An 18,315-nucleotide genomic window follows, 5' to 3' on the forward strand; every position below is an offset into this window, starting at 1 on the left:
TTTTAAAGTGATCATTCAGAAAATTTCCATCTATTACATGATAACTGTAACAGCACCGCATGTCTTAACATCCCTGAATTTCAATCTCTTTCATCTTATCTTGCATCACCAATTGCAAGAGTAAGAACTGGGCTGTTTTCCTTGTCATTATGTTACTTCTGTCCCTTTGGAAATTAAAAAGTAACACTACAAACTTGACTGCAAGTACCCTTTAAACTTGGCCCCTTCCGTTAGGACACCAGGCGCTCTGCAGCCCATCAGTCTGTTCTAGGGCAAAGGCAAACAATACTTTCCGTTACAATAACTTGTATCCAGGAAAAAAACAAAAACAAACAGGCACTCTGTAGCATACGCAGCATAGCAGCCAGAGAAAAGTTTACTAGCTTTAGCCAATTGGAGGCTGTGGAGCTGGGCCAAATTAGCGTGTTCTTCTCCGCCTCTAGATGAAGTCATGAGTGAAATATGACATTGAACTTATTTTTAAAAGGGAAGAGGCACAGGATAGAAAAGCTAAACTGCAGGAAAGTGACCTGTGCCGAAGAGTACGCGGTTAGGAAGCGTGTGCATGCCTCTAAACCCTGAGTGGTTCTCAGTTCTGTATCCTTCGCCTCCCACTGGGTGGAGTAGGTCTTTTAAGAGCAGCTGGAATGCAGCTCCCCTGATCAGTGTAGCCAGTTGTTGCCTGTCTGAACCTCTGCCAGTCCTACAGAGCGGTGCTCTGAGCTCGAACCAGAGGGCCACGCTCTGCACCCGTCCACCGTCCTTCTCGCCGGAGCCAGAAAGAACGTTCCCACCTGTCCAGCTATGGGGGAGGACGCTGCGCAAGCCGAGAAGTTCCAGCACCCGGGTCCTGACATGCGGCAGGAGAAGCCGGGCAGCTCCAGCCCGGTGCCCTCCTCCACACCGAGCCCCAGCCTGAACCCGGGGAGCACGGAGGAGGCCATCCGGGACAACTCGCAGGTGAACGCCGTCACAGTGCTCACGCTCCTGGACAAGCTGGTGAACATGCTGGACGCCGTGCAGGAGAACCAGCACAAGATGGAGCAGCGGCAGATAAGCCTGGAGGGCTCCGTGAAGGGCATCCAGAACGACCTCACCAAGCTCTCCAAGTACCAGGCCTCCACCGGCAACACGGTGAGCAAGCTGCTGGAGAAGTCCCGCAAGGTCAGCGCCCACACGCGCGCCGTCAAGGAGCGCCTGGAGAGGCAGTGCGCGCAAGTGAAGCGGCTAGAGAACAACCACGCCCAGCTCCTCAGGCGCAACCATTTCAAGGTGCTCATCTTCCAGGTCAGTGCCCCTACTCTCCACCCACCCAGCTGGGACTCCGCATCCATGATCTCAGTCGCCTGGCTCTCACAGCCATTTTTACATCTGTCCTGCCTGTCAGGGACCACACACACACACACACACACACACACACGCGCGCGCGCGCGCGGCACTGTCCCCGCTGCCTTCAGCATGCGCATGTGAAATCTACAATCTACACACAGGGCTGGGAATTCCCCAGGTCACTGCAGCCTAAACCCAAGGCAGGTGCCTCAGGAGATAGCAGGTCGGGGTCATTTGTCAGGAGCACCTCCATACAGGTTGGAAAGGTGAGCAGGTGCAGGCACACTAGTCAAATTCACTTGTCTCTTTGCATTGTGAACGTGGGGCTCTGACTGCAGCTGTTAGCTGGACAGGGCAAATTAATTCACTGGCTGTTTATTAACTCTTTGTGGAAATGAGGTGATCATGTGAGTTTTCTGTTTTGTTTTTTAATCAAGTCAAATTCATAACTTTTTAAAGCCTCCCTCGGTCCAAAGGTCACCAATGTTTTGGGGACTAACCAAGTATTGAAGATTGATTCCATTAGAGATGAACTAGCTTTCTACTTTTGAGACTCTTTTGGCTACAGCAATCTTGTTGAGCTTTTTTCTAGCAAATGCACTGAAACTACAGAGCATTACTCTACAAACACACTAGATATGCTTCTCGTTGCTCAGAGAGACCACAACTGTAAAGTAAAACAAAAGCAGTGTTATCAGTTACAAAGGCTAGCCTAGGATATTTTCTCCTTCAAATGGCTGCCTTGGAATGAAAAGGCCACTTAATTTTTGTAATGCATCAATGATGCAATTAATGTAGCAAGAGGCTCTTTGGAACAGGGAGATTGCGTGGGACTGTTGTTCCCCCATGAGGTGGGCGTTTGTGAATCCAAGGGCAGCCCTGCCTAACGCTGGAAGCCCTTCCGCCCAGTGGAGCCCAGCCAGCACAGAGCCCAGGAAGCAATTGCCATCCCTGCCCCAGGGCTGTCTCATTGTGACCACGTGAATAGGAGAGGATTTCAGAGCCACGGAGGGGAGAGGCTATAACCAAATGTTTGATTGTGAAAGGCACACAAGAAGAGCCTTCATCTCCCCAAAGAGATTTAGAAATTGGAACTTAAACCGAGGGAGCCTTCTTTTTCTAAATGAATCTGCTCTGCCAATTTAGAACCTAAGCCTCCTTCCTCCATAAAAGGAAAGACTCATCTCGCTGCTTTCTTGTCCCCCCACATTGCACTTGATGTTGTAAAGCTTCAGGCAGCTGATGTCCTTCTATACCTTGCAGTCTGTTGCAGACCGGAAATTTTTTAGCTTTTAATGCAAATGGAATAGCTTTTCATGAACCAGATGAACTGAAAAGAGATATGGTAACTGCACCTTTCTTAAGCCACATAAAATCCTAACTTTATTAGCCTAAAAGATATTATAAATCTCAACTCTCAAGGCATTTCTAGATTAAACACTGATCTCCAAACAAAACCAAACATATACAGACCTGTTTAAATCTGAGTCATCAAAGGAAATTTCCCTCCTTCCAGTATGAATCAAGAGAGATTCTCTCTTGTCCTGTCCCTCAGTTAAGGAGGAAAAACAAAAAATTATTTATGTAGTAGAGGAAAATCACAGTAGGTCGGGATCAGTTTTTGTTTTGTTTTGCCACGGAGGATGTTCTGTACGTGTTGGGGAGAGGGATGGAGAAGATACGTGACTAAAAATTTCAAGAGAACTGTAAATCTGACATTTAAAAAAACAACTGTTGGGAACTTAAAGACACGGGCTGCTGCTGAAGCCCTGCCATGGTCTCCTGTTTTGTCACATTGGATTGACAGGTGTGAAATTACAGCCAGAAACGGTAGGAATTCTCCATATAGTGAGGACAAGGTGAAACAGGGGCTCAAGACCAAGGTAGAAGCTAAGAGAATCCAAAGCAATGTGTTCAGGCTCCATTCAGGGCCTCTTAGCAAGCAGCCCCCAAGGACTTTTTTGAAAGAGCAGTTTAGGAGACAAAGAATTAGAGGGGCAAGGAACTGGACCTTTCTTAAGTCATGTAATGTAAGATCTTTTATTAGCCTAAAGGATATCAGAAATATCAACTCTCAAGGCATTGCAAGATGACTATTCTGAAAAAACAAATACAAATGAAGTCCCTCAGTGGAAAAGTTGCTCTTTCTCTTGATCCTTCTTAAAGTAGGGGTTTCTAGGGTAGTAAATTATTATATCCATTATAATTATTATATTATATCCATTATGCCGATGGATATAATAATAACTTGTGTTAGAGAGTAGTCCAGTATAGGGGTTGAGAAAAGATAAATTTTGTCATACAGACACTGGTTCAAATCCTAGTTTCACCACTTGCCAGTTATGTGATCTTGTGCACCTTGTGTAGCTTTTCCAAGCTTTTGTTTCCTCATCTGTACATCTTATTAATATTTGAAAGAGCAAAAGTATTTTGAGCTTTTAATAAGCCCTGCATACTCTGCTAAGTATCTTTCTGTAGTTTATCTCAACTGCACCAATTTACAGAGGAGGATGCTGAGATTCAGAGATACTTATATCTTGTCTGAAACTACTTAGTTAGGCAGTGGTGAGGCTGGGATTTCAACTCATATTTAATTGACTCCAAAGTGTGCGCTCTTAAACATTAGTGCTTCTTCCCTCATATCTCTCTCATAGGGTGAGGAATAAATGGGATAACATATTTTAAATGGTTAGCGACTGTCACGGTGTAAGCTCAAAGAACTGAAGCTCTTCCTGGGTGGATCTGCAATGCATTTGCATGGAGAGGAGGCTATACTTGTGCTTGGTTAGAAATATGGCTTTTTAGCAAAAACTGATCTCACCCTACCCAGCATCTTCAAACAGCTATGCTTTTGCTTTTTTAGTTGGGATTTATTAAAAGCTAAACACACACACACACACACACACACACACACACACACACACACACACACACTCCCAACTCCCTGCCATACATTGTATGACAACTACCGAGTTGAAATCAATATTACATCACCACCAGAGCAAAGGAAAGCAAAGCCCTTTAAAAGCACAGGACTCTGCCCAAAGGGCCTACTCTAAATAGACCCTTCTAGTAGCAGCACAGTCTTCACAGTGGGGCACAGGGTAGATGTTTTCTAGACCTGCAGAGTGAGGAGGGCGGATAATGTACCAGGTGCCACTTCAGGTCTCTAAGTTGTTTGTCACTTTCAGTCTACTTGACCCCTATGCTAGACTTTCCCTTACTAAATCCACTGTTTTTCTAGTTTAAGACAAAAAGAATTAATGTAAAAATAGGAGAGTGAAGAAAGAAAATCTGTCACCTGACTGGATCATATTCAGTCCTACAGTGTTTAGAAGATTATGTTTCCAGTTTGTAAAGTCCTGTTGTGTTCTCCAAAATCTGCAGGGGCTTTTTGGTTGGTTGGTTGGTTGGTTGATCTACTAGATGCTAGTAACACTAGATACACATGAACATTTTTTTAAATTCTGAAATCTGTCCTTAATTTGTCCTGTTTAAAATATGTCATTTATTTATTTAAGTCTGTGCTAAACTTACAACATTGTTGTAGCTGTTAAGCCTCTCATGTCTTAGCAATTACTTCAAATTATAACCAGTAGAATCTAAAACTGGAGAAAATTCATCTCCTTCTGAGCAATAAAATAAATTGTAAAATCCTTGTTAAACTTAGCAGCTTCCCTTTTTATATTTTTTTAAATAATGGCTTAAGATCAATGTTTGAATTCAAAATACTGTAACAGGAGCCAGTGTAAATGAAATAAGACTCAGAGAGGTTGCTGATCAAAAAGAAAATGCTAAAGACTAATAAGACTAATTCTTTGCCTGTAAGTGCATATGTATCTTTTACTAAAAATAAAATTTGTACAAAAATCAGTGAATTTACAGTTAAGAGGAAGTTTTCTCTGTTGATTGAAGAGACTAGAATTTCACAGGTAACTGGCACTGAGGGTGTGATGCCCACTTAAGGCCTCTTGAAGTTCTAGTAATGATTACTTGACAAAGTAGTTTGGGAATGATTTCAAATCCAGGGAACAAAATGAGAGTACTCATGGACAGTTTACACTTTCATCCACATGAAATTGTGAAATTGGGTGAAAAGAGTAAAAGTTAGATGTTTACTGTGGCTACATTCATGGAGAATCAAGCCTATAAATGTGTTCAAATATTCATCATTTGGGTTCCTTTGATGAGAACAGAATTTTAGAAAGGTGCTAAAAGTATAACATCTTCAGACTATTTTTAAATTAATTTTTTTAAAGACTGTATTTATCCAAAGCCACTGCTCTGAAAATCGCTAAATTAGTACAGACTTAGAAGAAATGGGCATATAAATAACCAAAGTCACCTTTATATGACAGCTCGCGATGTTTGTACCACATTGATTAATATTCCCATAATGGGATACTGGTTTTGATGTGCTACTTATCCGGTGCCCTTTAGTTTATGAGATAAACAAAATACTAGTTCTTATTGTTATTATTTACACTTATTGAATGTCAGCACTGCCTCAGGCACTTTAAATGAATAACTGATTATTGTCGGTATTTCTTCAAAAGAATCATTAGTTCTCTCACATATTAAAAAACGAGACTCTATCTCAGATGCAGCCCTTCCAGGTAAATGTTGCCCCTTCTCTTGTTTTGTAATCCATATCTGTTTGAATTGAACAAATGAAAAGCGTTCTCCAATGCAACTCAGGTCCTATAGTTTTGATTCTTGCATGAAACAAAGCATGTCTGGCATTTGTACACTGTGAGATCACTTTTGCAATCTGTTAGACTAGTTTTCATGGGATTTAGGTTAATATCACAGAATCAAGTATTTTAGAGCTGGAAAGCACCTCAACAATCATTTAGGTTAACCTCATTTTATATCAAATGAGCAGAGGCCCTGAGAAACAAAGTGACTAGCAAGGTTTCATTTTATTAATAATAGAAATTATAGAGTTGAACTATGAAATGAGTGAAAACAAACACTATAATCCCACTATGGCAAAGTTCATGTTTACTGGGTTTTCTACAATAGCTTTTAAATAATTCAGTGTGGGTTGTTTTTTGTTTTGTTTTGTGTTTTTTTTGTGTGTGCAACAAAAAACACCTAAGCAGTGTGATCTTAAAAAAGAACTGAACCCTCTATAACACTGAAAAATAATGAAACTTTTAAATCCTCGAGAATGTGAAAGACTGCTCAGGGATTATAACTAATGCATTTTATTCTTATGACTTGCTGATTCTACCAACAGCTGCCTTAGGGGTACATTTCTAATCAATGGTTTTATCCACTTGGCAATCTATACCTCAGAAACACAAACTGGAGAAAACCATCAATGTGTAAAAGAGATCTATAAATCAGAATGTCAGGTGAGCATAGTTCCATTTTCATAAATAGTATTTAGAGATTATTGGACAAAACATTCCATGGACACAAATTTATGGTCCTCATATCCCTCTAGGATGCCACCACATCCCTGTGGGAATGTAACAGCCTTCGTTATTTTCTTCTAACAACGGGAATGATAAGTTAGTGACAGGAGAACAAACTGCCTGTTCAAGCTTTTAAATGACTTACTGTAGCTTCCTTTTCTAATGCTAGTCATAGAGTCTCCTTCCCTTTTAAAGTGTGTGTATCTATCTATGTGCAAAGAAGATTTGCTTCCATGAGCACCAACCCAAGAAGTACCCAGCATATTGGCCAGTTTCTCTGTGTTGATATCTGCACATAAGACTTGAGACTGTTAGTTCACAAGAATCAGTATAAACAGCAAACAAGCGAAAGTACAAGGAAAAAATGCCACTTTTTCAAGAGTTCTTTCCATTCCTTTTCTCTCTTATGATGCAAGCATATCATTCATATATGTTAGAAGTGTACTGATTAATTCTCCCTTCCTTTTTTTTTTTTTTTTGCGGTACGCGGGCCTCTCACTGCTGTGGCCTCTCCCGTTGCGGAGCACAGGCTTCAGATGCGCAGGCTCAGCGACCATGGCTCACGGGCCCAGCCGCTCCACGGCATGTGGGATCTTCCTGGACCAGGGCACGAACCCGTGTCCCCTGCATCGGCAGGCGGACTCTCAACCACTGCGCCACCAGGGAAGCCCTCCTTTCCTTTTAAAAACCCCTAGGGGTCCTTGTGAAAGGTCAGAACCAGGAGCAGCTGCAGCGGTGGGGCTACGTACCTTTTCGAAAATAAATCTGGAGGAAGTGGCATGGACATACATACACTACCAAACGTAAGGTAGATAGCTAGTGGGAAGCAGCCGCATAGCACAGGGAGATCAGCTCGGTGCTTTGTGACCACCTAGAGGGGTGGGATAGGGAGGGTGGGAGGGAGATGCAAGAGGGAGGAGATATGGGGGTATATGTATATGCATAGCTGATTCACTTTGTTATAAAGCAGAAACTAACACACCATTGCAAAGCAATTATATGCCAATAAAGATGTTAAAAAAAACTTTTAAAAATAAAAAAATAACTCTATAGGGCAAACAGTCAGCTGCAGCTGGGGGCCTCTCCTGGGTAGAACTATCCAAGGAAGCAATGCAACTCACAAGGGATTCTTAATGCCATGTTAAGGAGTTACAGACCCCAAGTGGATATATGGGTAACTAGCATAGTTAAGTGGTGACAGAATTGAGGATGTATATTTGATCCTCCCCCTTGAAAGAGCCATCAGTCTTAGAATCTGCAAGAGAAAGCAGATCAAAAACATTACAACAGGAGGCTGAAGGCAGGAGTATCACCTCACCTGTAGGCAGGTGAAATATCAAGTGTTTCCATAAGGTATGTGTAATTGGCCTGAAGGAGGACACATGAGCAGGTAAGACTGGACACCTGGGGGACAGTGCAGTTACAAGAGGAGCCACTGTCTAAAGTTCAAGTTGAATTTCCACCACTATAATCATTCCTTTATAGTCAAATGCCATGTATACATTTCACTAAAGAATAGAGATTTTGAAGAGTGTCAGCATTTTTCTGCTTCTAAACAAACATTATGGAAATGTAAGTCCCACATGTACTTGGACATTCACAAATTTCTATGTGAAGGGAAAGGGCTTGCTTACCTTCAGAGTAGAACTATAAGAAGTCACAAAATAAACACTGTCCAGTAGACATAACCCAAAATACTGCTTGATTAATAAAAATGACAGCAGAAGCATAGCAGTTGGCCAAAAAGGCATATCTCACTTGTTTCCAGTTGTATTAAGACACATCCAACTCATTCTGGATTATGTCTGTTCCTGCTGGGTTTATTTTCATAGTTGGCATCAAAGAGTTCTTATATAAATTTCCCCGACATTGTCTGAAAGAGCTCAATTGGGTTTCCCACCATCTCTCGACTGCCCTCATGTATGCAGTTTGATCTACCAACAGATCACTTCTGATTCACCTGATAATGCACTTTTCCCAAACCTGTCCTCAAAGGACACATGGTGAGAGAGACAAGAGTCTAACACTCAACAGTAACTGTGCTTTTTTAACAATAAAATTTACACTGCATTAAAAATGCAATATTATTGGTTTAATTCTTTTAGAAGTACAGTTAATATGGACATCTTTTGTTGAGGTTGAAGAAAGGGAAGTTATCAGGGTAATCAACAGTAATCAAAGGTAAACCTTTGATTAACCTGAGCTTATACTACACAAAATGTACCTCTCCTCTATAACCAAGGCTTATTTTTAATTTTCCACCTGACTTTCTGCCTTCTTTACTGAGAACTTTTTTTTTTTTTTTTGTGGTACGCAGGCCTCTCTCACTGTTGTGGCTTCTCCCATTGCAGAGCACAGGCTCCGGACGCGCAGGCTCAGTGGCCATGGCTCATGGGCCCAGCCGCTCCGCGGCATGTGGGATCTTCCCAGACTGGGGCACGAACCCGTGTCCTCTGCACTGGCAGGCGGACTCTCAACCACTGCACCACCAGGGAAGCCCTTTACTGAGGACTTTTAATAACGTTTTACGTTTCTTCTTTTCCTGCAAGCAACTCCTGTCAAACCTTCCCAACCCTCTTGTCAAACCCCAGAAGTAATTTTGCTTCTGGACTAAGCATCAGAGCCCTAGCTATTTCTGCAGTCTGCTCCTCTTTTAGTAATGCTCATCCACTGAGAATAAAATCCTTCCTTAAAAATGGAAACTGCTGAGCCCCTTAGGCCTGGTTCTCCTCTTTTCCCAGTGGCAGCAGCAGTCAGCAAATGTCCTTCTAGACACAGAGCTAAGTCCATTCTTTTGCAGTGCCCGACACAGGGGCAGTCTCCACTCTAGCCCCCCTCAGGGCTGTCTTAGAAAGCCTCCTCACTCAACATGCACTCATTCAACAAATAACTGCTGAGCTGTCGGGGACTACTCTAGGCACGGGGCTTAAAGGTGAACAAGAGACAGAAGTTCCCACCCTCACAGGGAATACATGCCAACGAAAAGGAGGCAAGTCAAGACTTGAAGCGCGGCAGAGTTGCCCTCTGTAAAGGTCCATGTCATAAGTTATTCGTGGGAATCCCGTGCAAATTTCAAGTTTTTACTTTATCTTTTATACTGTGTTTCTGACATTCTGTGATATTCAAAATGGGAGTAAGCTTTGGGAAACAGAATTTGGGATTTCTTAACTCTACCAAGGATTCTATTTAACCAGACGTGCTGCTTTTTACTCTACCTAAGACTTTGTTTCTAACCAATTTATGGAACTCATACTCTGAGTATGTGTGTGTAAGGGGGGGACATGGGGCTGTATCTTTTCAGAGAGTATTGTAATTATACTATTTGGTGATTAATGAGGAGAGGGATTTTTAAGTTTCTCTATATTAAAACATTGTTCACTTAGTCTTTGTAGTGAGAAGTTGAAAGTATACAGGTATACCCTTAGAACATTTTTTTGATCACTACCCCAATTTTATTGACTTTTCAGTCAATCAAAATTGCAAAACAAGAAGGGAAGTTCTTACCCATTAACATAAACTTTGCATGAAGTTTAGCTCCCAAATAGACTTTTTGTTTGTTTGTTTTGTTTTTGAGCTTTTATTTATTTAATTTATTATTATTATTTTTAACACATAGACTTTTAAATTCACTAAATCCAGTTATTTTTCAAACTGAAAGTTTACTGGGCAGTCCACAATATAATCAGGTAACATTGAGGCTCTGCTTGAAGCCCGGCTGGCAGTGGGCTCTGGAGCCTGGCCCACCTTGGCATTCTTGCAGAACTCCTAATACCCTTGGGAGTGCAGTTTGAAAGCTGCTAATCTGGGTCAAATCCTCTTGTTCACATTTGGAAGACACTGAGACCCAAGGAGATTAAGCTATTTGCTGAAGGCCTCAGAGCCATTGAGCAGTACAGAAAGAACTGAGACTCAGGCCTCCTGTCACATGTTCTTTCCACTGTGCCATTTCTTCCAATGAAGATGTGAAGGCACTTTGCTAGCTGGCTCTCATTTTCCTGTATTTAAAGAAAAATATAAAAATCAAAGGGGGGCTTCCCTGGTGGTGCAGTGGTTGAGAGTCCGCCTGCCGATGCAGGGGACACGGGTTCGTGCCCCGGTCTGGGAAAATCCCACATGCTGCGGAGCAGCTGGGCCCGTGAGCCATGGCCGCTGAGCCTGTGCTCCACAACGGGAGAGGCCACAGCAGTGAGAGGCCTGCGTAACACACACACACACAAAAAAAAAAATCAAAGGGATTCCTATGCTGTGTGACCCAAGTCTATCTGAGTTCAAATCTCCGTGCTTCGCTATGCTGGAGAACCATCCCCCTTGCACTCTCTGGAGGCAAGTTTTCAGGCTCTGCTCCCTGAGGCAGAGGGAGAGGCAGATCATTGTACACCCAGAAACTGGAGAAAGAGGTGTGCTGGGAATAAGGGGAGGGTGCACAGATTCCTGAGTTTGCCTCTTCACTCTTCACCCTAGGTGGAGGCTGAAGTACTCCTGCCCAAGGAAGCCCTATTTAACAGAGAGGCTTGATAAGCTACGCCTGGCAGCATGATTCCCCCTTACTGCTCCAGAAATGGCCGTAGTATACCATCTCTCCTTATAATGCCCAAAAAGGACATTCTAAACACAAGGCTTCGTGAGTGGGTCCCCAGTAAGGCTGGCCCTTGCTTCTCTTACTCCAAAATTAGGTCATTAGAAAAATTAGTGTGCATTTTTAAACAGATACCAAGGTTGACCATGCCTTTACTTTTGACTTCTACTTGGGGAGGGAACCTGATAGAGGCTTTACCTGGTGCCTGACACTTAAGGAAAGATGGGGCAGGGGAGAGAACTAGGAAGTCCTCATCTTTTATCTTCTAACTTGACCTCCAGGCTCTTTTGCAGTGGGATTTTGGCAGGAATAGAGCCTGAGCGTATGAGAGAGAGGCCCTCTGGGTTCACAGTAACTTACTTTAGCTCCTTTATCTAGGCAGCTTCCTTGTCTTGTCTGACCCACAGCCCACTTCCCTCCCTGCCTGTCACTGATAGAGCCCTTGCCAGATGCCCTCATAATATTCCCAAGAGGCAGCCGTTGGCCTTATCCAGCCTAAGCGGAATGACTTGATCAGTTTAGAATTAACTTTTCATATTCTAGAAAACCAAAGCCACAGACCTTTGGTTTCTGTCATGCCAAAAAACACATACCCAGAAATTACAGCAGTTCAGGACTATTTGTGAAATGTGTTATTAATGTGAAATTTACATTGTCCATCTTTTCAGGAAGAAAATGAGATCCCTGCCAGTGTGTTTGTGAAAGAGCCAGCTTCCAGCCTAGCGGAAGGGAAGGAAGAGGAGCATGCTGATGAAAACAAGTCCCTGGAGGAAACTCTGCACACAGTGGACCTCTCGTCCGATGATGAATTGCCCCATGACGAGGAGGCCCTGGAAGACAGTGCAGAGGAAAAGATGGAAGAAAGCCGGGCAGAGAAAATAAAAAGATCCAGTCTCCGGAAAGTGGATAGCCTCAAGAAAGCATTTTCTCGCCAAAACATCGAGAAAAAGATGAACAAGCTGGGGACAAAGATCGTATCTGCAGAGAGGAGAGAGAAGATTAAGAAATCTCTCACTTCCAATCACCAGAAAACATCCTCAGGGAAAAGCTCCCCCTTCAAGGTCTCTCCCCTCACTTTCGGTCGGAAGAAAGTCCGAGAGGGAGAAAGCCCTGCAGAAAATGAGACCAAGTCAGAAGACATGCCTAGCAGTGAGGTGCCCAATGACCACGAGGAGAGCTCATTTGCGGAGCGTCTTTCCGAAGCATCCCTCACCAGCGTACTGGTGGAAGGGAAGAGCACGGAGGGGGATGCTGGGAGGGCGGCCTCAAGAGGGAGTGACTCGGCCATGGACAGCAACATCGACTTGACTATTGTGGAAGATGAAGAAGAAGAGTCGGTGGTCTTGGAACAGGCACAGCAGGTGTGCTATGATGGAGGCTACGTGCTAACCTCCCACGAGGCAGAGCGCTCAGATGAGGAGCCGGTGCAGCCAGCTGTGCTCCAGGTGGACCAGACCGCCTAAAGGCACAGCGCTCTGTGCCCAGCCTGTGCTTTCAGTTAAGTGGGTAACCAGAGCCTAGAAACAAACTCCTGTACATCTCCAGCACGCCCCACTCACACCGTGTTACTGTCCAGGTAGTCATCATTTACTACACAGTAGGCGCACACACGTGCCCGAGATTTACTATGAAGGCAACCTGTCAGGGTCTACACTTCTAATTTACTCTTAGGTTCCATTTCTCTAGTTCTCCAAGACTGCCCAGAAGAAGAAATGGAGCAGTCAAAAAACACCGATCAATTTGGCTAAGTCAGATACATCAGAGGCTACATAAGATACTAATCATGAAATGTGATTAATTTTTTGTCATTCCAGAAGCTTGCTGAATAAGCGTACCACTAATATATTGAATTTCCATAGAATTCTGTGAATCTATATTCTTTAAGTGTGTGATATATAATATACATATGTATTTAAGCTAAAGAGATAACTACTTTATGTTTCAAGAAGAAAACACTTTTCTTAAAAGGTAAAAGAGAAAGTTGGCTATTTACTTAGTAGAAAACATTGTTTATTGAAAATGAAGGAGAAATTGAAAGACTATAATGTTCAGCTAACGAAGTAAGATATGTAGAAAAGTTGGGACTATTAGAAAAAGAAAACTAAGGAGAAGTTGGAAAATAAAAGAAACAGGAAACAAAGAATGGCAAAGAGAATGAAGACAGAGAAAAAAGCATGTGCTCAAAAGTAAAATATTTACAATATTAGTTCAAGTATTTACTCATATAACAATGCTGAAGAAATTCATTTATCCTAGAATCATATGTTATATCTTCACAATATTTTTATTTTCTAATGTTTTCAAATAGTCTAAAAAAACATTTTACTGTGTTAAAGCTGCATTTTTTTCTTAATAAAAGACATTACAAATATTTCCCTAAGGAAGTTCAAAAGGATGTCTCTTTAACATTGGAATGAACATAAATCTTCAAAATTAATTAATACATACTGCCTTTTGTAGGAAGTTGGATCGTACTATTCTTTAATGTTTTCCAAATTTGAAATAATCCTTACACTTCAAATGATGTAATGTAGGTTTGTAACATGTTAGAATCAACAGGTCTGGGAAGGGAAAGAGTCAAGTTTTCCTTTTTTGTACATAACGGTAATTTCATTCCAGGTCATATTTTATTTATATATTAATTTCACAGAATATTAATATGTTTCTCAACTTCTTAAAGCATGCTAGTGTTTATGTGTATGTGCACATTTACTCAGACAGGGTAATTTTTACTACTGCTAATATTATACTAAAATATTGCTTTATTTTTAATTACAGAATGGTAATGTTTTGAGAAAACTATTACAGTTTAAAGACAGTTGTACCAGAGAGCAAATGCCCTACCTTTAGTATGTACCACTCATTATAAGTAACCTTACAAATACAGCTAATCTAAAACAGTATTAACAAACTATGCTTTGCCTTATAAAAGGGATAGGATTAACAAATGTATTGATGGCATAACTGATACAGCTGTGTCCTTATTTTGCAATAATGTACCCCAAATATTAGATTGTTGAACTAACAATGGCTGTGTTAAAGAAGAGTAAATAAACCTAAAACTAAAAAGTACATAACAATGTCAGTTTCTTGGCAGAAAACTTTAAAAAAAGCAGAAAGAATTGATTATTAAACTCTCCTCCAAATGTAGCCATAATGTTGATTTTTTATTCTTGATTTCCCTTATTAACTCGGCCTTCTTTTTTCCCCCAATCTCATTTAGAAGTGCAAGTCTCATTCTTCAAGTTTAACTTTCTTGACATCACCTTGCCAGCTCTGGAGAGCATCTGAATTTACTGTAGCAGCTTGATGAATCTGATAGTTCCATCCACATTTTTATTATTTTGTACCAGACCTTATAATACCTTAAATAGCCCTGAAAACATGAATGTATTGAACTGTATGTTCAGTTTATTCACACAGATACACCTTTGTCTTCTACAGTGCTATCCAGTTGGTAGAAGACTAAATTTCACTCAGGGCCCTGAACATGCCTGTTTAACCTTTACAGAGTTGCTGTTACTTTTTTGCAGTCAAGGAGTTGGGCCATCCAGAGCTAATGCAAGGTCTACATTTCCTTTTCAAAAATGCTTATGTTATTTGTTCCTAGAAACTATCTGCGTGTCAGGCATCTTTTTAGATTTGATGGACAGACATTTATTCTCTGTTCCTCATTTGAAACATTAAAATCCTAACCAGTGGAACAAAGAATTAAGCCAGCTAATTGTTGGAAAACACATACTGTAGGGATTAGAGAGAGCAGCAGTTGTGGAAATGAAAACGAGTTATTCTGTTTATTGTTGAATTATTTGTATACTGGCGAGGCTACAAAGTCCCCAAATTAGTTATGTCTTCTTCATACCCACCCAGTAACCCATTCTTAACTTTATGTGCCTGGAGCTCAAGAACTGGATTAGTTTTCCCCCAAAGATTATACATTAATAAGCACTGAGATCGTTATCTTAGAAATATAATTCAGGAACAAGAAGGGTCTATTACACAGATCACGGATCTCACAGAAATAGAGCAGCGATGTCATTTTTCTGTGAGATTTTATTTTTAAAATATATAGACATATGTATTTCAACAGGAATATTTTCTTCTTTCCCCTTCTACTTATGAATCTAGTACATGGTTGAATTTCTTTTTATACATGAAAATAAAAGACCCACACTAAGGCCAGTTCTGCACAAAATAAATATTTTTTTCTTACATTTATTGTAAGATGAAAGCCCAAAATGTTTCTGCTTTTAGCAATGCTCATGCAGAAGAACAAGGTTTGAACCTCCTGCGTTTCAGTTCACTATCAGGAAACTAGAATCTCTGACATAGCCAAGCCACTAGTGTAAGTAAAGGTTATAATGAAAGTCATTTCCTACATTAAGACACTAATGCCCAAACCCAGTTAATTCTTGCTCAAAAGTTTGTTTACTGCCCTACGGCCCAAGTCTAAGTGATTTTATGTTGGAGATTAGGAGTATGAGGAATTGAGGTAAGGGTGGCAATCATTATTAACAGTTCCATAGCAACCACAAGTCTTTTCCTAAGACTGCAAGACTGTGACACTGCAAAACAAGTTTCAGATAAAACTGGCACTGAACCTTTGTATTCTGCTTGATCTGGGTGTTGAAATAGACACTTCTGAAGCCAGGACCTCATTCCTAAAGGGAACAGGCAGTAACTCACATTATAAAGATACATTCTTCTTTTTTTTTTTTTTTTTTGCGGTACGCGGGCCTCTCACTGTTGTGGCCTCTCCCGCTGCAGAGCACAGGCTCCGGACGCGCAGGCTCAGTGGCCATGGCTCACGGGCCCAGCCGCTCCACGGCATGTGGGATCCTCCCGGACCGGGGCATGAACCCATGTCCCCTGCATCGGCAGGCGGACTCTCAACCGCTGCGCCACCAGGGAAGACCCCTTCTTATTTTTGTTTTAACCATTGCATTATCCTGTAGTATTTGAAACTCTAAAATTATCTTTAACTCTCCACACAAACTGCCCCAATTACGAAACTACACCTTTAGCAAGACAGCTTGATATTCATACTCTTAAAGACTTTCCACTGTAAAACCAATTCAGTAAATATTTACTGAGCAATACAACCATCTGTCCTTCCCACTTGGAAATTCGTAGTGCCCAAAGCAGGAAGACACAAGCATGGAGGAGAGAGAACAACATTTCTGATATCTTACTTTATGCCAGGCTGGGCACGCCAATGGTCAGGAGTACTGTGTACCTACCACATGCTAGACACAAACATTATCTCGTTTAATCCAATGAATCCTATTAGAAAGGTACTGTTTTTACACCTGAGACTTTTGATGAGGGGAGCGAGGGAACTCCAGAGTTCTTAACCACTCTAAATTCTCACTCATCATGTTACAATTTAACTATTTTTCCCTTGAAGGTCACAGAGTTAAAAGACTTGTCCAAGTTCACGTAACTATTGAGTGTCAGGGTCAGTGCTCAACCCCACTCTGAAATCCATGCTACTGCCAAAACAGGACTCCTAATTGTATCACCCAACTGTGCTTCACTATGAATCACTTTATAAGCTCCCTGATGGCATGGTATTAACTTCATTTTATCGCGCCGTATATAGCATCACATAGAGCTGCACTTTGCAAATGATTTTAATGATTGTCATACTAATGCTAAGAAAAAACAGCTCACGATTCTTGGGGAGCCACAGAGAGACTATTATTCGGGTCTGCTGAGGCCACAGAGGGGCTTCTCAGCTCCTTGGCATTGTCCATTGTCAGTGGCTGCAGGGTTCACTGTGGGGCACGGTTTAATAAGCGCAAGCTGTCAACAGAGATAGATACTAGAATCAGCTAATTCAAAGATGGCACAAGAAGTCTGCCTCAAACTCTCCAAGTTAAAGGAGTCAGATTCCTGTGTCATGCTAGAGAAGCTGCTTTATCCTGCCTGGATACATCCTCTCCTAGGCTGAAAATACGAGCAAATGGCAAATCAGCATGGGATGGGAGACGTGTGGGTGTTTGGGAAGTAAGGTGAACCGTGACGATATGGAGACCTGGCCTTTGAAGATGACTCCTGCAAAATCGTCCAGCTGTCTTCTCAAGGTAAAAGAGGAATGACATCAAGCCAATGCTGGTGCCTCCATTTCTGTGGGCAAGCAATCAAAGAAAACCCTCCAGGCCAGCCCTCGTTCATCAGGATGTATGCTGCAGTCAGTGGCTTCTTCCAAGGGCTCAGGCAGTGGTCACAAACTCAAATGCCTGAAGGGCTCACATAGAAGTAACATGGTTCGAGGTGGTGGCAGCGATTGTGGCAGGGCAGTTACAAGTGGGCCGTGGCCTCTCTTATGGGACACCTTCATCCTTCACCAGCCTGAAGGTGGCGCATTTGCTAATTCCCAGAAAGCGACGGTACATTCTAGGAGCCACTCTGAATTGTGGTAAACTGGCATCTACCACCCAACTCCATTTGCCATGTGAGAAGTCAGGCCCAAAGCTTCACCTTCTTCTAAGAAGAGCCAAAATTCAGATTTCTTTTCTACATGAAAATCTTCTGGCTTTTAATTTCTGGCAACTAGCTCAAATCATTTTCATCACTGTTTGAGCCAACTGGAACTGTCTGCTGGCATGTAGCCTCGGCACAGGCCATCAGTTTCTGACCCCTGGTCTGTAAGTGAACACTCTTGGGTTTTCCTTCCCCACCTGGAGGCACAGACATGGGAATAGAAAGCTACTAACAGGATTGGATTTGCCTTGAGCAAAAGCAGAAAATTTTTCTTAGGGAAATAGAAAATGCAAAAATACCCTTGCCAGAACTTGTAGGAAATTTTCTCTTGCCACTTACAGCATTTGTGAAAAGATTCCTGCTAATGCTGCATAGTCAGTGCACTGAGGAGACAGTCACCAATCACACTGAAAGGTGGTTATATGTTCTCTAATGGGATAGAACCACTTCCTGTTATTAGCAGCACTACCTACCTGTGGGTTACCTGCAGAGCCCCTGGGT

General features: G+C 41.9%; 1 protein-coding gene across 1 annotated transcript; it reads left to right on the forward strand.

Moving 5' to 3' along the window:
• Window positions 1–565: 565 nt before the first annotated feature.
• On the forward strand, window positions 566–12,791 carry CAVIN2 (caveolae associated protein 2; the record flags this gene model as incomplete). The annotated part of the gene is made up of 2 exons (XM_079710206.1): window positions 566–1,287; window positions 11,997–12,791. The coding sequence occupies exons 1-2, from the start codon at window positions 805–807 to the stop codon at window positions 12,789–12,791; spliced, it is 1,278 nt and encodes a 425-aa protein (XP_079566332.1). The 5' UTR covers window positions 566–804.
• Window positions 12,792–18,315: the final 5,524 nt, after the last annotated feature.

Source organism: Hyperoodon ampullatus, assembly GCF_949752795.1.
Source record: "Hyperoodon ampullatus genome assembly, chromosome: 8".
NCBI lineage: Eukaryota > Metazoa > Chordata > Mammalia > Artiodactyla > Ziphiidae > Hyperoodon > Hyperoodon ampullatus.